The sequence below is a fragment of the Pan paniscus genome, chromosome 1, assembly GCF_029289425.2.
Source record: "Pan paniscus chromosome 1, NHGRI_mPanPan1-v2.0_pri, whole genome shotgun sequence".
Taxonomy (NCBI): Eukaryota; Metazoa; Chordata; class Mammalia; order Primates; family Hominidae; genus Pan; species Pan paniscus.
In genome coordinates this window covers 205,066,660-205,085,839 of record NC_073249.2, presented here as the reverse complement: position 1 = coordinate 205,085,839, position 19,180 = coordinate 205,066,660, and the positions used below count along the sequence as shown (strand labels likewise).

The window sequence follows — 19,180 nt, the reverse complement described above, 5'->3', positions numbered from 1 at the left end:
GGGGCTATTGTCACCACTCCCTCAGCCTCAGTAATTCATTCAAACTCTCACTGGCTCTGCTCTGAGCCATCCCATGCTAGAAACTGGCAGGGAGGGAGATGAGGCCTGGCTTCTGCTGGTGGAACGTGTGGGGCAGTGTGCCGCCTCCCCCACCCAGCGTACAGGCCCTGCCTCCGCCACAGCCCCTGCACCCTGGGCCCCCTGCCATAGGCTCAGGGCCCACATACCTGGGTGTGGGGAGGCAGGCTACCCCCTCGCCTGTACCAGGTGACCTGGGCATGGGCTGACCCTGCCACCACACAGTTGAGGTCGAGTGTTTGCCCTTCTGTCACAGAAGGCGATGAGGACTCAATCTTGACCGGCGGTGGGCTGGCATCTGAGGCTGGGGCCAGAGTAGGGGTCAGCAGGACCCAGGGGAGCCCTGGCTTGCCCTCCCCATCCCTCCGTTCCCAGAGAGTCCGCACCTGAAAGGACAACCACTTGGATCCGGGCCTGGGCAGTGCCTGCGGGGCTGGTGGCCACGCAGAGGTAGAAGCCGGCGTCAGCAGTCGTGATGGCTGGGATGAGCAGTGTCGCGATGTCTGTGCGCTCTGACCGGGCCTGCCATGGGTGAGATGGGTCAGCTGCCCCAGAGGCAGCTGGACAACAGCTGGCCAGGGGGACAGATAGGGCATAAAAGGGAGAGGCAGGTGCAGGGCCAATATTAGGGCCCAGTGGGGCATGAAGGAGGACAAACGCCAGGCAGCCAAGAGGACTGCAGGGGCTCCCTGCTGGGATGCAGGGGCAGGAGACCACCATCTTGGAGGTGAAGGGAGCCACAGAGGAGGAGGTGGGGTGGGGCGTGAAGGGGGAGAGAAGGTGGCTGGGACTCTCTGCAGAGCCTGTGGGCCTCCTCCTCCTGGGTGGGCCCATCTCCTCACCTGTGGTGGGAGGCTGCCCCCTTCCTTCCTCCAGGTGATGGTGGCGCTAGGCACGCCTGCAGCCCTGCAGTACAGCCTGACGGTGCGGCCTTCGTGGACCTGGGTCCTCTCTGGGCTCACTTGGACTCTGGGCCCACCGCCCCCTGCAGACAGAGTCCTGTGAGAACACGCCCTGGGCTGAGCACACTCCCGGCCCCCACCCTGAGCCCGGCCTCTCACCATGCACGTGGAGCACAGCCCTGGCCACCTGCTGCCCAGCGCTGCTGTGGGCTCGGCACAAGTACTGGGCCTGATCCGTGGGCTCGACGGCTGGCAGGCGCAGGATGCCGCCGTGGATTTGTGCCTTCGCAGGGAGCTGGCCGCCGGGGCCCCCTGACGAGTAGACGTGGGGTCAGCACCCACCAAGCCTGCTCAGAGTCCTGCCCCTCCCCTCCCACACCCAGGAGAGTTAGGCCCTGAATGTCATTCCCATCAGGGCCTCACCTGTCCACTCGAGGGTGGGCGTGGGGCTCCCTGTGGCGCTGCAGCGGAACTCCGCCAGTTGCCCGGGCTGCACTGTGAGCTGTGGCGGATGGATGGAGACCACGGGGGCGGAAAAGGTGCCTGCGGCTGACGAGGGAGGAAAAGGAACATGCACTCAGGGTGGGGAGTGTCGTCTGACTCACACAACAGTCCTGCTGCCTACTCTCTCTGCTTCCAGGCTAGCCCTCCACGGCCATCTGTGCACACAGGAGCCAGAGGGAGCTTGGGAAATGTCAACAGGACCTTGTGACCTCCCACCTTGAGACCTGTCCATGACTCCCTGTTGCTTTTAGAATAAAATCCAAAATTCCTACCCTGATCCACCACATACTCCATGCTCTCCCGTCTGCCCACACCCATCCTCCCTCCCACAGCCCCAGCCACGTGGTCTCTGCTGTTCCTCAAACATAGCAACGTGCTCCTGCCTCAGGGCCTTGCCATGTGCTGCTCCCTCTGCCAAGAACACTCTGCCAACTCTCTAACTTGCTCAATGCCTACCTTTCCTTCAAGTCTCAGCTTAGGTGTCACCTCCTCAGAGAGGCCCTCCCTGACTGCCCTATCTAGAGTAGCCCTTGCCTCTCCCACCTTGTTTTATTTATTTTTCTGAGATGGATTCTTGCTCTGTCACCCAGGCTGGAGTGCAGTGGCGCGATCTCGGCTCACTGCAACCTAAGCCTCCTGGGTTCAAGCGATTCTCCTGCCTCAGCCTCCTGAGTAGCTGGGATTATAGGCACCTGCCACCACATCCAGCTAGTTTTTGTATTTTTAGTAGAGACAGGGTTTCACCATGTTGGCCAGGCTGGTCTGGAACTCCTGACCTCAAGTGATCCACCTGCCTCAGCCTCCCAAAGTGCTGGGCTTACAGGTGTGAGCCACTGCTCCTGGCCTTCTCCCACCTTGTTTCTTGCTTTCTCGTCATTCCTAGCCTGGCACTCATCGCCATGTGTAGTTATCTTGCTTGTTCATTTATTCCCATGCTTATGGTCTCCCTGCCTAGAACGTGTACTTCAGGAGGACTGACATACTGTACATGCTTCTCTCCCCTGCTTCTGCAGAGCCTAGACCAGGACCAGGCATGCAGCAGGTGCTCAGAAATTATCAGCAGAATGAAGAAATGCTGTGCTAATGCTGGTGGGAATGGGGGAGAGCTAGGGTGGGAGAATCAGGTATAGATGGGAGGTGTACCCTGCACATGTAGAGTGGCTGTGCCCTGGTCCATGGCAAACATGTTGGAGCCGGTGCACACGTAGGTGCCTGCATCACTCAGCTGGACGTTGCGAATGGTCAGGATGCCATTGAAATCCATGGCTCGGGTGGGCAGTTTCCCGTTGTGCAGGCGGGTCCACACCAGGGTATAGGCTGGGGACTGCAGGGCAAGGCGAAAGGGGGTCATGGGTGGGGCTCAGAGACCCCAGAAGACAGACTTCCTCCATCCCCACTCCCTGACCTGCACACCTTGCTTTTGGCTGTGCAGATGAAGGTGACGTCAGCTCCGGGGCGCACGCTCTGGCTCCGCTGCTCCTCCACTGTCACTGTGATGGGCTTGCTTGGAGCCTCTGCAGGGACGGGAAGCCCCCCTGTGAGCCGGTGCTGGCTAGGCCCCGGTCCTGTGGCCACTTTGTCTTTCTCCATAACCTCTAGGCATCACTTCCTTCCTGGTCCAGCCTAGCTCTCATTCTACCCCCTGGCACCTCCCTCCCCCATTCTGGCTGAACCCCACCATCCCCACCCTACTTGCCAGCACAGAGTGGCCACAGGATGTGGTTGGGGAACATCACACCATGGGTCCACTTGGCTCCAGTTCCTGATCACAGACCACAATGAGCTCCTGACACATCACACCTCACTCCAGCTGGGTTTCTCCGTCTGGTTTGAGTTTCTATCCCCCAAAAACAACTATTTCACACCTCCTCCCATCTCCTCCAGCCTCTCCAACCACCCTTCCACTTTCTTAGCTAGTGGCGCTGACACACACTTATGGAGAAAATAGAAACGACAAGTCAGGAGTTTTCCCAGCCTCTAAAATCTACCAGCTCTCTAGATACTGGTCCCTGAAGGACAGGCCCCTTCTCCTGCCCTCACCCCATCCCACTGCTGCGCCTGAGTGCCACCCCTCCCCGGGGCTTCTTTTGCTCTCGCGACATCAGCGTCTCCTCCTTCTCATGCAATCACTTCAGTCCAGAGTGCATTCTAGGATTTCCCATTTCCGAAAACTCCCCCTTGACCTCATGCTCTCGCAGTCAATGACCCACTTCCTGGCCTCCCTTCAGAGCCAAGACTCTTGCAGGAGCTGTCCACACTCACTGCCTTCCCACCCATGCGTCACCTCCTTCCAATCTGGTTTCTATCCCTTCTCTCCACTGAAAACCGCTCTTGTCAAAGCATGACCTCCAAGGGCTATTTCTCTGCCCTTATGTGACTTCCCAGCAGGGAGGCTGCCCTGAAAGCCCTTTTCCCTCTGATTCCCATGATGCCCCCTGTCTCTTCCTGCCTCATGGCTGCACTCTCTCAGGCTCTTCCTGCCCTTCCTCTTCCATTTGACATGTTCACACTGGAGCTCCTCGGGACTCTGGGCTGGGGCCCTGTCCTCGGGCCACACTCTCCCTAGGTGACTTCATCCTGTCCCATAGCTTTGAACACCATCCCTGTGCCAACAGCAACCAGACTTATTTCTCTGGCTGGGGCCTCTTACCGGAGTTCAGACTCACATACCCAAATGCCTGCCTGGTGGACTCAATGAGATATCTTCCCAAACGTCTCAGACTCTAACACGTCCAAAACAAACTTGCGATTCTCTCTGATCTGTTTGTAGCCTGTGCTGCTGGTGGCCTAGCCACGCTTCCTACCCCCCGTGCCCACCTGCCTGACTTCTGCCAGCCACTGCACTTCTTTGCATTGAGGGCTTTCTCAGGCCACTGGAGCCCACAGTGCACACCCATGGGTGGGACAGATGTGCAGGGGACTTGATGCTCCCAGAATAGGTCTCAGTCAATGACTGACAGGAGCTGGCCTAGACATACTGCAGCTCCTTGGACCCCAGTGCAGGGTGACTTTGAGGTGCGTGTTTTACACTGGCTCCCTTTAAAAGCTTCCTTGGTTGTACTAAGCAACAACTGCTCACGGTGGCAATCTGCTTGATGACACAGCCTTTATGGACGCCCTCCCATCCCTGTCTCACTTTTCCCTGGACGCCAGGGCAGGGTGACTCTGAGGTGCATTATTATTATTATTTTTTTAAGACAGAGTCCTGCTCTGTTGCCCAGGCTGGAGTGCAGTGGCGCAATCTGGGCTCACTGCAACCTCCACCTCCCGGGTTCAAGCAATTCTCCTGCCTCAGTTCTCCCGAGTAGCTGGGATTATAGGTGTGTATCACCATGCCCAGCTAATTTTTTCATTTGTACTAGAGACAGGGTTTTACCATGTTGGCCAGGCTGGTCTCGAACTCCTGACCTCATGATCTGCCCACCTTGGCCTCCCAAAGTGTTGGGATTATAGGCGTGACCCACCGTGCCCGGCCCACCCTTTTCTTTTGCCCTCACTGACCAGTCAAGTCCTGCCGATCCTACCTCTAAAATGAGTCTTGAATCTGCCACCTCTCCTCATCTCCATGGCCGCTGACCTTGTCCGGGCAACCACTGCCCCCTCCCAGCAGGTGAATGCACCATCTGCCTGAATCTGCAGCCTGCAGCCCAGCCCAGGACAGGCAGTCTTGGTTACAGGGGGTGTAGGGACTCACCAGTGACCAGCAGCTCTGCCCGGCTGGTATTGGATTGGTGGAGATTACGGCAGGTGCAAATGTAGACCCCAGCATCCGAGGGCTGGACGCTGGGGAAGTGGAGCTCGGAGCCTGGTGGGGAGGAGACAAGAGCTTGTTGGTGCAGATACACTCTTTCTCACATCCAGCCCCATGCGCAAGGACAGCATCCCACTAGGGCAGGGACAGGCCCCTGCCTCCCCTCCCACTGGGATGGCTCTTGGGGCTGAGGAGCCTAGGGCCATGGGTACCTTGATGTCGCTGCTGGGTGCCGCTGGGCACAGGCCGCCCATCCTCACGGGACCAATAGAAGTAGTGGGGTGGGCTCCCACTGACCTGGCACCGCAGGGAGTGGGAGCCACCTTGGGGCACTATGCTTCGAGCAGGATGGACCTCAACCACCAGTGGGGCTTGGTTTGCTGGGGGTGGGGGCCGGGACAGGAGGGGCCTTTCAGCATTGTCTTCAATATCTCTGCTCTCCCAAAAGCTGGGGTACCCCACCCTCAGCCCTGTCCCCAGACCCAGTATCCCCCAAATTCCCAGGGCTCCCTGCCTTGCCCATCGTCCCCATCCTGGGCCATGGTCCCACTTACTCTCTGGCAGGCACCGGCCCCCTTGCACACTGGGGTTACCCACGTAACCTGGGCCACACCTGTAAGGGGGAACAAGGGCCGGCAATGTCAGGCCTCAAGGGCCCCAGTGCCTCATGGTGGACTTGGGGAGCCAGAAGCTCAGCAGGCCGCCCAATGTCAGGTGAGGAGGCTCGGAGCTCTGGAAGCACTTTGGGGACCAGACAGGCCCCAACGCAGGGTGCTGGTGAACTGAGAAAGGGGAGTGTAAGGGAGTGTTAGCAGGTTGGGTGATGAGAGAGGTAAGGTCTCTATTCTCCAGAGAAATTCATTCAGCAAACGTCCATTTTTTTTTTTTTTTGAGACAGATTCTCGCTCTGTCACCCAGGCTCGAGTGCAGTGGTGCGATCTCGGCTCACTGCAAGCTCCGCCTCCGGGGTTCACACCATTCTCCTGCCTCAGCCTCCCGATTAGCTGGGACTGCAGGTGTGCGCCACCACACCCAGCTAATTTTTTGTATTTTTAGTAGAGGCAGGATGTGCTAGTCAGGATGGTCTCAATCTCCTGACCTCATGATCCGCCCACCTCAGCCTTCCAAAGTGCTGGGATTATAGGCATGAGCCACCACGCCTGGCCAGCAAACGTCCATTAAGCAATGACTGAATGCCAGGTATGTGCTATAGGTGTTGGAAATACAACAATGAATGTGATGAAGTCCCTGGTCTGTGGGACTTACTAGTTGGGAACCCAACATGGAAATTCTACATGGAAATGAGAGTGCAGGAAGCATATCAGGGCTGTGTGGGTGCAGAGGAGGGCACTGGCCCAGCCTGGAGAGCCAGGGAGGCTTCCAAGAGGATGGGACTTCTCGTATTACCTCAGAGCAGGCTGTACTTTTCTTTCAGATAACTTATCATGGTTTGTAAATACACATTTGCACAATTACTTTTTCCCTGTCTTATCTCCCATTAGGGCTGATCTCTTATAAGGTGGCAGACTCCGTAAGGGCTGGGGTGAAATCTGTTCTGTTCACTCCATTATCTCCAACACCTCAGCACACGGCGTGGTACACAGGAGCTGCTTGATAAAAATTTGCTGAATGAGTGAATGAAGCTGGGTCTGAAGGCTAAGGGGAAGTTAGCCAGGAACGGGTGGTTTGGGGTGAAGACTGTTCCATGCAGAGGGAACAGCATAAGCAAGGCCTGAACATCAATAATTCAAAAAGTGGCTGGGCATGGTGGCTCACGCCTGTAATGCCAGCACTGAGGCAGGAGGACTGCTTGAGCCCAGGAGTTTAAGACCAGCCTGGGCAACACAGTGAGACCCTGTCTCAGTTTAAAAAAAAAAAAAAAAAAGAAAAAGCATTTAAAAAGTTAAGCCCAGCTAAAGTACAGAGTTGGGTGTCAGAAGTGGGATGAGACTGCTACAGTAAAGCTGCCTAAGGAGGGTGGGCTTGTCCCAAGAGCAATGAGGTGTCTTAGAATTGTTTGAGGCAGGGAAAGAGCATAATCCTAGAAGAGACTTTTCTGAGCAACACCCTTTAAGGCTCTCACTTGGGAGTCCACCATTTGTCCTCCACCCTCCCCCTACTTCTGTTTACAAACTTACTGCTCACAGTACTGGCCGGTGTAGCCGGGTTCGCAGGCCGTGCAGCGGTACCCGCCGGCTCCCAGGCTCTCACAGGTGCGGGAAAACCTGGGATCGGGGAGGCAAAGGTCAGGTCATGGGAAGCCCAATCTCCATCTTGCTCCCTTCACTTCTGCCCCAAAAGCCAGTGCAACGCCTTCCACTCATTCCCCAGTGGAAGTGTGTCCTTGGGCCTTGAGCTAGGGTACCCACATGTTCTCTGGGTTGGTCAGTGGGCAGGCACAAGGCTGGCAGTCCTCAGGCGTCCCGGCTGTGGCATCTCCGTAGTAGCCAGGGGCACAAAGCTCGCAGAACTCCCCTGCGGCGTTGTGCTGGCATTGCTGCAGGGCACAAGGAGGGCAGGCACCAGCCATTAGGCCAAATTTACCAGAAGCCTTTCAGGGTTGCAATCCCTTGATCTAGAAATTCCAAGTTTGTGAACTCATCTTAAAGAAAGAATCACGGAAGGGCACAAAGATTTCATTACAAAGACACTCATCTCCGTGGTGTTTATAAAAAGCAAAATGGGCTGGGCACAGTGACTCATGCCTGTAATCCCAGCACTCTGGGAGGCCGAGGCGGGTGGATCACCTGAGGTGAGGAGTTCAAGGCCAACTGGCCGACACGGTGAAACCCCATCTCTACTAACAAATACAAAAATTAGCTGGGTATGGTGGTGTGCGTCTGTAGTCCCAGCTACTCAGGAGGCTGAGGCAGGAGAGTTGCTTGAATCCAGGAGGTGGAGGTTGGAGTGAGCCGAGATTGCACCACTGCACTCCAGCCTGGGCAACAGAGCGAGACTCCATCTCAAAAAAAAAAAAAAAAAAAGCAAAAAAAGCTAGAAACAAACCTAAACATCCATGAATAGGGAATTGGATAAATTAAAAAGTACATCCATCCAAATAGCTGTCAAAAAGGGTGATGCTAATTCTATTTTCTCCCTAAGTACCTGTGATAGCAAAGGAAAGGTATACACTCAGGTATTTGGGGGCAGAGCATTAAAAATGTGTATTGTCAGCCGGGCACAGTGGCTCACGCCTGTAATCTCAGCACTTTGGGAGGCCGAGGTGGGTGGATCACCTGAGATCAGGAGTTTCAGACCAGCCTGCCAACATGGTGAAATCCCATCTCTACTAAAAATACAAAAATTCGCCAGGCATGGTGGCAGGTGCCTGTAATCCCAGCTACTCCGGAGGCTGAGGCAGGAGAATGGCGTGAACCCAGGAGGCGGAGCTTGCAGTGAGCCGAGATTGTGCCATTGCACTCCAGCCTGGGTGACAAAAGCGAGACTCCATCTCAAAAAAAAAAAAAAAAAAAAAAAAAAAGAGGCTGGGCATGGTGGCTCACACCTGTAATCCCAGCACTTTGGGAGGCCAAGGCGGGTGGGTCACAAGGTCAGGAGATCGAGACCATCCTGGCTGACACAGGTGAAACCCCGCCTCTACTAAAAACACAAAAAAATTAGCCGGGTGTGGTAGCGGGCGCCTGTAGTCCCAGCTACTCGGGAGGCTGAGGCAGGAGAATGGCGTGAACCCAGGAGGTGGAGGTTGCAGTGAGCCGAGATGGCGCCACTGCACTCCAGCCTGGGCGACAGAGCGAGACTGTCTCGAAAAAAAAAAGAAAAAGAAAAGAAAAAGAAAATACGTGCATCCTCATAAAAACACGTGGGTTACAGATTCTCCTCCAAAGAGATTCACGTTTGTGGTATCAACAATAGGGTGTTCCTTGCTCCAAGTTTAGGTTATGGCTGTCAACCACCTGCCCCTTCACTGCATACCCTGGGGGGCTATATACATGCTACTCTGAAAAGTCAAGGTATAAAAAATATACGTAATGAGCCCAGGCACAGTGGCTCATGTCTGTAGTCCCAGCTACTCGGGAGGCTGAGGCATGAGATTCACTTGAACCCAGGAGGCAGAACGAGACTGAGACCCTGTCTCAAAAAAAAAAAAAAGTAAAAAGGCCAGGCGTGGTGGCTCACGCCTGTAATCCCAGCACTCTGGGAGGCCGAGGCGGGTGGGTTGCTTGAGCTCAGGAGTTTAAGACCTTCTGAGCAACAAAGTGAGACCCCATCTGTATTAGATAAAAAAATTTTTTTTAAGAAAAAGAAAAAAATAGTAAAGAACCAAAGTTTTCTTTACACAGAAGGATGTTATTCCATAGCTCTGGCCACCCCACCATCCCCGGTGACCTGGCCTGCTGACCCAGGTGCTTTGAACCACAGGCCATGCCCCATGACCCCGATCCCCTGGATTGATGCCTGCCTTGTCCAGCCGTGGTCCCCCACCCAGGCCCAGCTGAGCTGACCCCCTGTCCTGGCCTTGCTTGCAACTCACCGAGCAGGCCCCAGTCTCTGGGTGGCACAGGTCTGAGTGGCCATTGCATTCACATAGCTCGCAGTGGCCGAGGTAGAGCCCACTCCCGGTGCGCGTGTAGCCGGGGGCACAGTCCTAGGGGCAGAGAGGAAGGTTGGCCTCTGTTCCCCACGTGCCCCACCCACAGCCAGCAGACCCAGAACCCCTCCCTCCAGCGTCCTCCCAGGGGTGACCCTGGAACATCACAGGCTGGCGCCCCTCCTTCCCCACTTCTGCTCAGTCTGTCCTCCCACCCACGGCCCTCTCCCAGTCCACACTGTTCACCTCTGGGAGGCATCTCTATACTGTGCTTTGAGCCGGAGTAATCTGTGTTTCTGAATTGGCTCCCTGTCTCTGGTGGGCCCCCTCAAGGGCATGAACTGGGTTTTAACCCCCGGAGAGTGTGGCCCAAACTTGAGGCTGCCCTGCCCAGTGGTTAGGACATGCTAGGCTTTGGAGTCAATCAGACCCAGGTTCAAATTAGTTTCTGCCACACATTAGCTGTGTGCCTTTGGGACACACTCACCCCTCAGCACCTCTATTTTTTTTACCTGTTAAAGGGGATAATGATATGTAACTCAGGGCTGTCGGGAGGAATACATGCAGGGCCCAGATGCAGGGGTCATTATAGTTATGATGGTAATCAAGGCTGCAGCGACGCCGGCTGATTTGCTTGCTGATGCCTCTGTGCCTGTGCAGAGGTGGTGGAGCTGGCCACACACTCACCTGGCAGGACAGACCTATGTAGCCTGGCGGGCAGCGGCACTCCTCCACCTCAAGGGCGCGGGGTCCGTTTGAGGGCCCCGGCTGGGCGACCTCCAGGCTGACTGCGCTGATGCTGGCCGCCAGCGGCACGGAGGAGAACGTGGCCCGGATCAGGAGCTCATCCAGGTCGGCCAGTGCCATCAGGAGGTGCTCGCGTGTGGCCGGCTGCCCATCGGGCCGGCGCCAGAATTCCTGGGTTGGGGGTGGCAACGTGGGCGGGGGCAGTGGGCTTTGTGGGCTGCTCCTACAGTTACCACTCCCCAACTCCTGCCTTACAGGCGCTGACTGAGGGCTGCCAGGTGAAGGTTGGGGAGCGAAAGGCAGGGTGGGTATCAAAGCCAGGCTCTGAGTCAGGGTGGAGGGTGGGGAGGGGTTAGACACAGCGTGGCCAGGTGCCCCTCACCTCTCGGAACACGATCTCGTAGCTCCTCTCGGGGCCCTGCAGCGCTGGCTGGGAGGCTACTAGCATGATGTTGTTGCCCTGGAAAGACACCAGCAGGATTGGAAGGGGAGCCGAGGGGTCCCTGGGGTGCCAGGGTGTCCTCCACCAGTCCTAGATTCTCTGTAACCCCCAGCCTCCCACCTCTCTGCTCTCCCAAGCTCATGCGCCCAAAGGAGTCAGGCACATGCCCACTGCCCCCTTCTCCCAGCAGCAGGATCCTCTGCTTGGGTAGTGTCCAACCAGGCAGGGATGTGGGGGCATGGGCCTAACTCCCCCAGCCTGTGCCAGGAAACTGAGTGCTGGATGGAAAGGACAAAGGACAAATGCCGAGGGTGCCCCTGGCTTCCATCCTGCCCTTCTGCCCACCCAGCGTGGTGTCCAAATGCTCACCGTGATCTGCACATCGGGGTCAGAGAGCGGGCTGCCCTGTGGGCCTGCTGTGTAGGAGAGGGTGTATCGCAACTTCCCACCGTAGGCCGCCACCTGCAAAGAGGCAAGCCCAGAGGTCACAGGCTGACCTTGGGGTGCGAGCGTTGGACCATATAGGTGAGGGATGGAGCATCTGGCGGCCTTTTTGCACCTGTGCCACACTCCCCCACCCCCTCCCTGCCCAAACCAAGAGGCCAGGGTGCATGGTTGCCTGGGAAACAGGACATTTCTCAGTTCCTCTGTAGCCCCAGACATGGTGGTGATGATGCTGAGCAACCTCTTTGCTCTGCAAGGTTCTCTATCCCCCATTGCCTGACGGTGCCGGCGAACAAACTCCAGGTCTGCTTTCATTCACAGGAATTTCCCATAAAGCAGACAAGTGTAATGACAGTGACCACCATGGGGAGGCTGTGGAAGCTTCAAAAGTTCTCAGCCATGGGGGTGGGGCTGAGGGCAGCCCCTCAGAGGCCTTGCCTCCTAGGCAGGTGGTTTTTGTTTGCCCAGAATCCAGTTCCTGCTTTCTAGAAACTAAACCGTGGTTTTCTATAAAGAACAACTCTCTCCGCACATGCAGACCATGTGGTCTGAGGGCCCTGATCCCCTCCTCCTCTATAGTGGAGACATGAGCCAGGCCTGGCCAATCTGCATAACCTACCACTGCCCTTTGCCACCCCATCAGGGATAGACAAGTAACCCGTGCACTTATGCTCTTTCTACCAGGCCAGAGAAAGTCCCTTCTGCAGTTCAGATGAGAAGCTGGAGAACCAAGATAAAGCCCTAATGAGCCCCTGGATAAGGCCATGCCTGACACCATACATGCTTAGACTCTGCAGTTGCATGAGCTGATAGATTCTTTGTTGCAGACAAGCCCACTGGACTTGGGCACTGTGTTGCTCATGACTGGAGAGTCCTTACTTTTGCTGCAGAGGACCTTCACGTGGACAGCTGAGGCTCCCCAGCTCTGTCCTACAGGACTTTGCTTTCTCTCCTCTGCCACCAGGGCAGACATTCATCTCAATACCAAACTGCATCAAGCCTACCTCTTTGTTCATTTGTGTGTTCACTCAGCTAACCAGCATTTATCAAACACCTGCTGATTACACACACGGCCCCGGGCTACATGGCTACAGAGATATTCTCCATGAGCTCAAGGCATGGTAAGGAATTTTGAAGTGTAACCAAATAACCATAAAATAACTGGTTTCCTGCTTGCTTTGAATGCAGGTGTGTACAGCACAGTGATTTTTAAAAATTTTTTATTTATTTTTTTCACCTTTTTTTTTTTTTAAATACAGATGGGGTCACCCTATGTTGCTCAGACACTTTTTTTTTTTTTTTTAAATAGAGATGGGGTCTCCCTATGTTGCTCAGGCTGGTCTCAAACTCCTGGACTCAAGTGATCGTCCTGCCTCAGCCTCCCAAAATACTGGGATTACAGGCATGAGCCACCATGCCCGGCCGATTTATTTTTTTAGAGACAGCATTTCGCTATGTTGCTTAAGCTGGTCTCAACTCCTGGCCTGAAGTGATTTTTCAGCCTCAGTCTCCCAAAGTGCTGGGATTATAGGTGTGAGCCATTGTACCCAGATCCAGCATAGTGATTAAAACGGCAGACTCCACAGTCTGAATGACCTGGGTTCAAACTCTAGCTCTACTGGCTATACAGCCTTGGACAAGTCGCTTCACCTCTCTGAGCCCTACTTTCCTCATATGGAAATGGAAGTAAAAGTAATACCCACTTTGAAGGGTATCATGAGGATTAAGTAATATAGGACACAAATGGTGATGTACTCCACACAGTTTGGGAATGCATATCATGCTCGATAACCCTGCAGTACTCCAGCTCCACCCTCGGCTCCAGCAGATTGCTTCTTATCCTCACCCCTCAACCTCCCTGCCTCAATTCTCTGAATGTACCTTGTGACATGTCATGCCTATTCTTTTTTTTGTTTGTTTTTTGAGATGGAGTTTCACTCTTGTTGCCCAGCTGGAGTACAGTGGTGCAATCTCAGCTCACTGTAATCTCTGCCTCCCAGGTTCAAGTGATTCTCCCCCTTCAGCCTCCCAAGCAGTGGGATTACAGGTGCCTGCCAACACACCCGGCTAGTTTTTGTATTTTTAGTAGAGACAGGGTTTCCCCATGTTGGCCAGGCTGGTCTCAAACTCCTGTCCTCAGGTGTTCTGTCTGCCCCAGTCTCCCAAAGTGCTGCGATTATAGGCATGAGCCACCGCACCCAGCCAGGAAGCTGAATTTTTTTTTTCTTTGAGACGGAGTCTTGCTCTGTTGCCCAGGCTGGAGTGAAGTGGCATGATCTAGGCTCACTGCAACCTCCGCCTCCCGGGTTCAAGCAATTCTACAGCCTCAGTCTCCTAAGTAGCTGAGATTACAGGCGCCCGCCACCACGCCCAGCTAATTTTTGTTATTTTAGTAGAGACAGGGTTTCACCATGTTGGCCAGGCTGGTCTCGAACTCCTGACCTCAGGTGTTCGCCTGCCCCAGTCTCCCAAAGTGCTGGGATTACAGGTGTGAGCCACCACGCCCAGCCTGCTATGTGTACTCTCAAGAGGTACTTGAAATTGTTGGAACAAAATAGAGGCAATATTGATACTCATCTAAGGCCAATGCCAGCACTCATGATGATAATAATAATGATACTGATGGTGACAGGAATGATAATCGGATGGACAGGGAGCTCTGGGAGACCAGGGCCCACTCTGCCTGTACACGACGCAGCACACAGTAAATAATTAATGCTTCTTGAATGACTGAGAGAAGTACCAAAAACTAGGCCAGCATCTAGACACAAGGTCAAGGAAGCCCAGAGAAAAGGCACTAGAGAAACCCTCCCAGGCGAGACAGCTCCTCTGACAGGGGTCAGGGGCCAGGGGTCAGGGGTCAGGGCCCGCTGAAGGACAGGGGCAGAGCTGAGTTCAGTCTCAGCTGTGCTCTGACCTGAACATGAGACCCCAGGCAAGTCTCTACCCACCGTGAGCCTCGGTCTCCCCATTTGTGTCATAAAGGGCTTTGACAAAGGGCCCTCTGATATTTTAGGATTCTATGACACCCCTATAATCCCCCCAAATCCTTGTTACCTTGTCCCCCAGGAAGGCCCGGGGCAGCTGCCAGTAATAGAGGCTTCCAGGAAGCAGAGAGAAGCCTTCGTAGGAGAGAGAGAACTAGGAGGGAAGGGCAGGTGGTGAGAGCCGAGGGGAGCGGGGGTGGGGGTGGGAGGGCGGAGGTGGTTCCGGCAGGGGTGGACCGTCATGGGAGGGAGGCCTGGTGGCAGGGCAGAGAGACAGAGCCCCCCACTCCCACCCGACAGTGCGGGTCCTGGCCTTGCTCTTTGGACGACTTTCTTCCCAATCCCGGCCCAGGTCCCCAGCTGCTCTCTCTGGGCGTGGCCTGGGTCGGCTTCTCCTCCCATCTGGTGGGTCTCTTTTGTGGACCAACGTTTACACAGCACATTAGTAAACAATTTCAGTGGGGTGGCTCCTTTCATGTGTATTTGAAAGAGAGTAACCAGCCTGAGTTGGTACATGATTGATTTAAGAGAAAATTGGAAAGAAATAATAGTCCAAGTAGTTCACAGAAATTGGTGAAGTTGGTTCAGAAATGACTGAAGTCTAGAAAGCATGGTGGGTGGGGATCCCTTGATGGGCACCTTGGCACATACCTGAGAGCCTGGTGAGAAAGACAGAGAAGCTGAGGAAGAGGAGGAGGAGGAGGAAGAAGAAGGAGGTGCTGCCCGCAGAGCAGCTGCAGGCTGGGGATGAGGAGAGAGCCCCTGGGGAGGGGGTTGGGGTTGGGCAGCAAAGCTGGACAGGAGCTGCCAGATCTCAGCATCCATCCGTCTCTGAGCCTCGTCCACCTGGGGGACCAGGAGCCGAAGAGTGGCAGAAGGGAGCAGAGAGGGACAGAAAGGACGTCCGTGAGGCTTCACATCCCCGCGGGCCCAGCCAGCCACCCGCTCTGCACTGTCTGCTCACAAGTGCTGATACCTGGCACTCTGGCCCTTGTACCCACTGCCCTCTTGTTCCTCCTGAGCTAGGCGGGGATATCCCGGGATGGGTTTGGCTGCCTATGGGCCGTGACTGATGGGAGAAGCCCTACAAAGGGTGCCCAGCAAGGGAGGGGCAGAAGTGCTGGAGGCAGCCCCAGGGGCATCTGGACGGGGTTGTTGCTCCTGGGCCTGACTCTCTTTGTGTGCCCTGGCAACAGCCCAAGCCATTCATGGTTCTGGAATGTTTCCCAGGGGAGACACCAGAGCAGACCAGGCATCAGGCTGGGGCCTGGCCTGGCATAGGGGAAATGGCCCAGGAAAGCTGGAGTCTTCGCTCAGGTGCCTGCCTGGACTCAGCTCTCTGGTCTCCTCCCTGTGGCCCTAGGTATAACCTGTCCTAGCCAGGTCCTCAGTTACCTGTGATGCCCACTGTGCCCAGTCCCTGCCCTCTGGGGGCTCTGGGATCCTCCCAGCTGTCACGGCTGCCCGCAACTGCTCCTCTGAGAGGGATGTGCGGTTCTAATGAAATGGAGGGAGCAGGTGAGCTAAGACCTCCCAAAGTCCTGGAGCTAGAGCCATGGGCAGGGTCCTCTACCCACGGACATGGTAGTCAGAAAGGCCCACACTAATTAGGAAGAAAGATGCATGCACCCCTCTCCAGGCTGGCACCCAAGGGTTAACTCCAGGCCGCCCACATGCACACAGAGGGTTAATGGTGGTTGCTTGAGAGGCAAGGCCAGGGGAACCCGGGGGGCTAGATACAGTCATGTGGATTAGCATCGGGTTAGTCTCTTTGCTACCTCAGTTGCCATTCTGACTTCAGACAGTTGGCACCAGGACCAGACCACACAGCAGGTGAGGCAAGGTGAGGCACATACCCTCCTGGCTCCAACCCTGGGGTCATGGGACACTGCCTGGGTTCATGCAGACCCCCAATGCCTTGGGCACTGCGCATCTCCCCACGCAGGGCTGGGAACACCCGAGAAGGCACCACGCCCCACCACACCAGCTTCACACCGCGCACGTCCTGGGCCTACCTGGTGAGCCCGGCGCATCCGCGCAAAGTACGCCTCCCCCTGTGGGGCGCAGAGAAATGCCAGGACAGGAGACAGAGATAGGTCTGAGAATTGCAGGACAGGGCAGCAGGGAGGCCAGGAGATAGTGAACCCCAGAAGGGAGAGGGGAGAAGGGACCAGAAGGCAGCCAGCCCCAGGAGAAGCCTGGAGTACCTGGCTGTGTCCAACGAACAGGGATAGGGCAACCCCAACCCCAGAGCATGGGTGCCACCGGATGCCTGTGCTGCTCAAGAACACATTTGGGCAGGCTGTCCCAGAGCCCACCCCTGAGCCCCTGCCCCCCACAACACTATCACACCATCGCCACCACCATCATCACCACCTTTCCACCAGACCCTGTTCTGGAGTAGCAAAGACAGGTTCACCTCTGACTGGCAGAGTATTTGTTTTTTTATTTTTTATTTTTGAGACAGGGTCTTACTCTGTCACCCAGGCTGGAGTGCAATGGTGCAATTATGGCTCACTGCAACCTCCCCATCCTGGGTACCAGCGATCCTCCCACCTCAGCCTCCCTAAGTAGCTGGGACTACAGGCATGCACCAACACGCCCAGCTAATTTTTTGTACTTTTTGTAGAGACGGGGTTTCGTCACATTGCCCAGGCTGGTCTCAAACTCCTGAGCTCAAGTGGTCCTCCTGCCTCAGCCTTCCAAAGTGCTGGAATTACAGGTGTGGGCTCTGGCCTTTGGCAGAGCATCTGAAGGGCAGCCTCTGACCTGGGTTTGGATCCCAGCATTCCCACCTCCCAGCTGCGGGGCTTTGGGTAAGTTACCGAGCCCCTCTTGCCTTATTTATGAAATGGGGCAGTAGCAGGACCTGGCTCACACAGTTGTGATTTGTGATTTGTAAAGGATGCTGCCTAGCACATAGTGAGAGCTCAACACACATGACCTATCATGAGAATTACTGTGTCCAACACAAGCACACAGCCAGCAGTGTGGATGACTGAAGTCGGAGCAGGCACGTGAATGACACTGAAACTGTGTCTCACTTGTCTTTATATTTCCCGGCCTCTCCCAGATCTGTTTGTAGAATAACTGCATGAAAGCTAAAAGTCATGAACAGCTGAGCACTTATTATGTGCCAGGCACGATCTCCAATCCCCTCAGCCACCATGAAGTTGAGGTTTATCAAATGGTGTCTGGCTGGCAAGCGGCAGAGCTGGGGTTCAGACCGATGTCTATGGGACTGCAAAAGCCACGTGCCTAACCATGATATGGCCATGCAGGTGGCAGGTGCCTGCCTGCTGAGAGACGGCGCAGAGGTGAACTCATGTCTGAGTCACGGCTGACCCTGGTGCCGGGCTGGGGCCCACCTTGTCTCCCTGGTATGTCTCCGGCAGCTGCCAGTAGAAGGACTCATGGCCGAGTTGGGCAAAGTTGCCAAAAGAGAGCTGGGCACCCTCGGGCACAGGCTCCACAGTGAATTCTCCTGTCAGGCGGCTGTTTCGCTGTGGGTTCACCAGGGCAAAGCCTTGGAAGTCCCCAGGGGCAAAGTGGGTGGAGATCTGGCAGGGGAAAAAGGAGGGGGCGTCAGCCTGAGCACCGGGGTGCCTTGGTGGGGGATGGGGCACAGGAAGGTGTTAAGGTGCGGAATGGGGTCCTGTTGAGATCAGGGCTGCGAGAGAAATAATGGGGGCATGTGAGGGTACTGAGGCGGGGATGAGGGTCGCTGGGCTCAGTGCTCAGATGGACAGTAACAGACAGCAGGTGGCAACTCCGCCTGGGGCTGGGCAGCACAGGCTCTCACCAGGTGGCGTGTGTAGGTGGAGCTGGCGCACTGCTGGGTGATGCCCATACAGAAGCAGGGCAGGCAGCCGTCTGGGTTGCTGGCACTCAGGTGGAAGTGGTGGGGCCGACAGTGGCTGCAAGTGAGGCCTTCCACCTGGGCCTGGGTAGACAGATGGAAGGAGGCAGGCAGGGGACTCAGTGGGTCTCCTGCACCCCCAGCAGCCTGAGGCCAGCCTCCCTGGCCACTTCCAGCAGCCCCGGGCAGCCCCTGCCCTGTCCCCCATGCCCTGCCCCCCATGCCCAGGTCTTGGCTTCCACCAGATGCTGCCTGATTTCCCCACAGGGTCTGGGCAGCGGGGCAGAGCAGGCCCCGCAGGGATGGGGATTCGGACTGACCTTGCACTGGCACTGACCAGCAGCATCACACTGGCTGCTGACACTGCCTTGGGGGTCACAGTTGCAGCCTATGGGCCCTGGCACCTGGCTGTCTCCTGAGGTGGAAGAAAGCCATGGCTGGAGCCCCAAACCCGCCACCCAGCACCCCTCTTCCCTCCACTCTGCTCACCACTGAGCGGGAGCTCTGATTTCTGATGTGAGCACTCAACACTCTCACAACAGCCCTTGGAGGTGGTGGGGCCTGCTCCTATCCCCATTTTACAGATGAAGAAACAGGCTCGGACAGGCAAAGCCAAAAGGGAGTAAAGGCTTCTGTCCTAGCTCCGCCCTAGGGACTCTGGGTAACCCGACACCAATGACCTCCCCAATCCTACTCACTCTGGCATGGCTGGCCCTGGCTGGGGTTGCCGTAGTAGCCAGGGGCGCACCTGCAGAGAGAAAAAGCCTTTGATGAATTTTGGATGAAGGGAAGCAGAACCCCAGGGCTGGGCTGGGGGCCCCATATTGAATTCAATGGCCTCATGCACTGGAAGAAACGAAGAGCCTGACTCGCCCATGTTACGGGGAAACTGGGCAGAGAAGAGCAGGGACGCGCCC

The 19,180-nt window shown here is 55.9% G+C and overlaps 1 protein-coding gene across 7 annotated transcripts in view; it reads right to left on the bottom strand.

The window, feature by feature from the left end:
- The window catches only part of HSPG2 (heparan sulfate proteoglycan 2), a 114,977-nt gene that overhangs the window by 32,081 nt on the left and 63,716 nt on the right, over window positions 1-19,180 (bottom strand). For all 7 annotated transcript variants that reach the window (XM_063594162.1, XM_034957737.3, XM_034957742.3 and 4 more), the window contains 20 exons: window positions 18,962-19,011; window positions 18,584-18,678; window positions 18,207-18,347; window positions 17,773-17,964; window positions 11,343-11,435; window positions 10,914-10,991; window positions 10,472-10,702; window positions 9,728-9,841; window positions 7,605-7,732; window positions 7,374-7,460; window positions 5,790-5,848; window positions 5,448-5,615; window positions 5,179-5,289; window positions 2,898-2,998; window positions 2,628-2,808; window positions 1,404-1,529; window positions 1,140-1,292; window positions 921-1,063; window positions 465-600; window positions 228-382 (listed from right to left, as the gene is read on the bottom strand). In XM_063594162.1, the coding sequence (XP_063450232.1) occupies window positions 228-382; window positions 465-600; window positions 921-1,063; window positions 1,140-1,292; window positions 1,404-1,529; window positions 2,628-2,808; window positions 2,898-2,998; window positions 5,179-5,289; window positions 5,448-5,615; window positions 5,790-5,848; window positions 7,374-7,460; window positions 7,605-7,732; window positions 9,728-9,841; window positions 10,472-10,702; window positions 10,914-10,991; window positions 11,343-11,435; window positions 17,773-17,964; window positions 18,207-18,347; window positions 18,584-18,678; window positions 18,962-19,011 (2,542 nt within the window). The remainder of the gene's footprint in view (window positions 1-227; window positions 383-464; window positions 601-920; window positions 1,064-1,139; window positions 1,293-1,403; window positions 1,530-2,627; window positions 2,809-2,897; window positions 2,999-5,178; window positions 5,290-5,447; window positions 5,616-5,789; window positions 5,849-7,373; window positions 7,461-7,604; window positions 7,733-9,727; window positions 9,842-10,471; window positions 10,703-10,913; window positions 10,992-11,342; window positions 11,436-17,772; window positions 17,965-18,206; window positions 18,348-18,583; window positions 18,679-18,961; window positions 19,012-19,180) is intronic.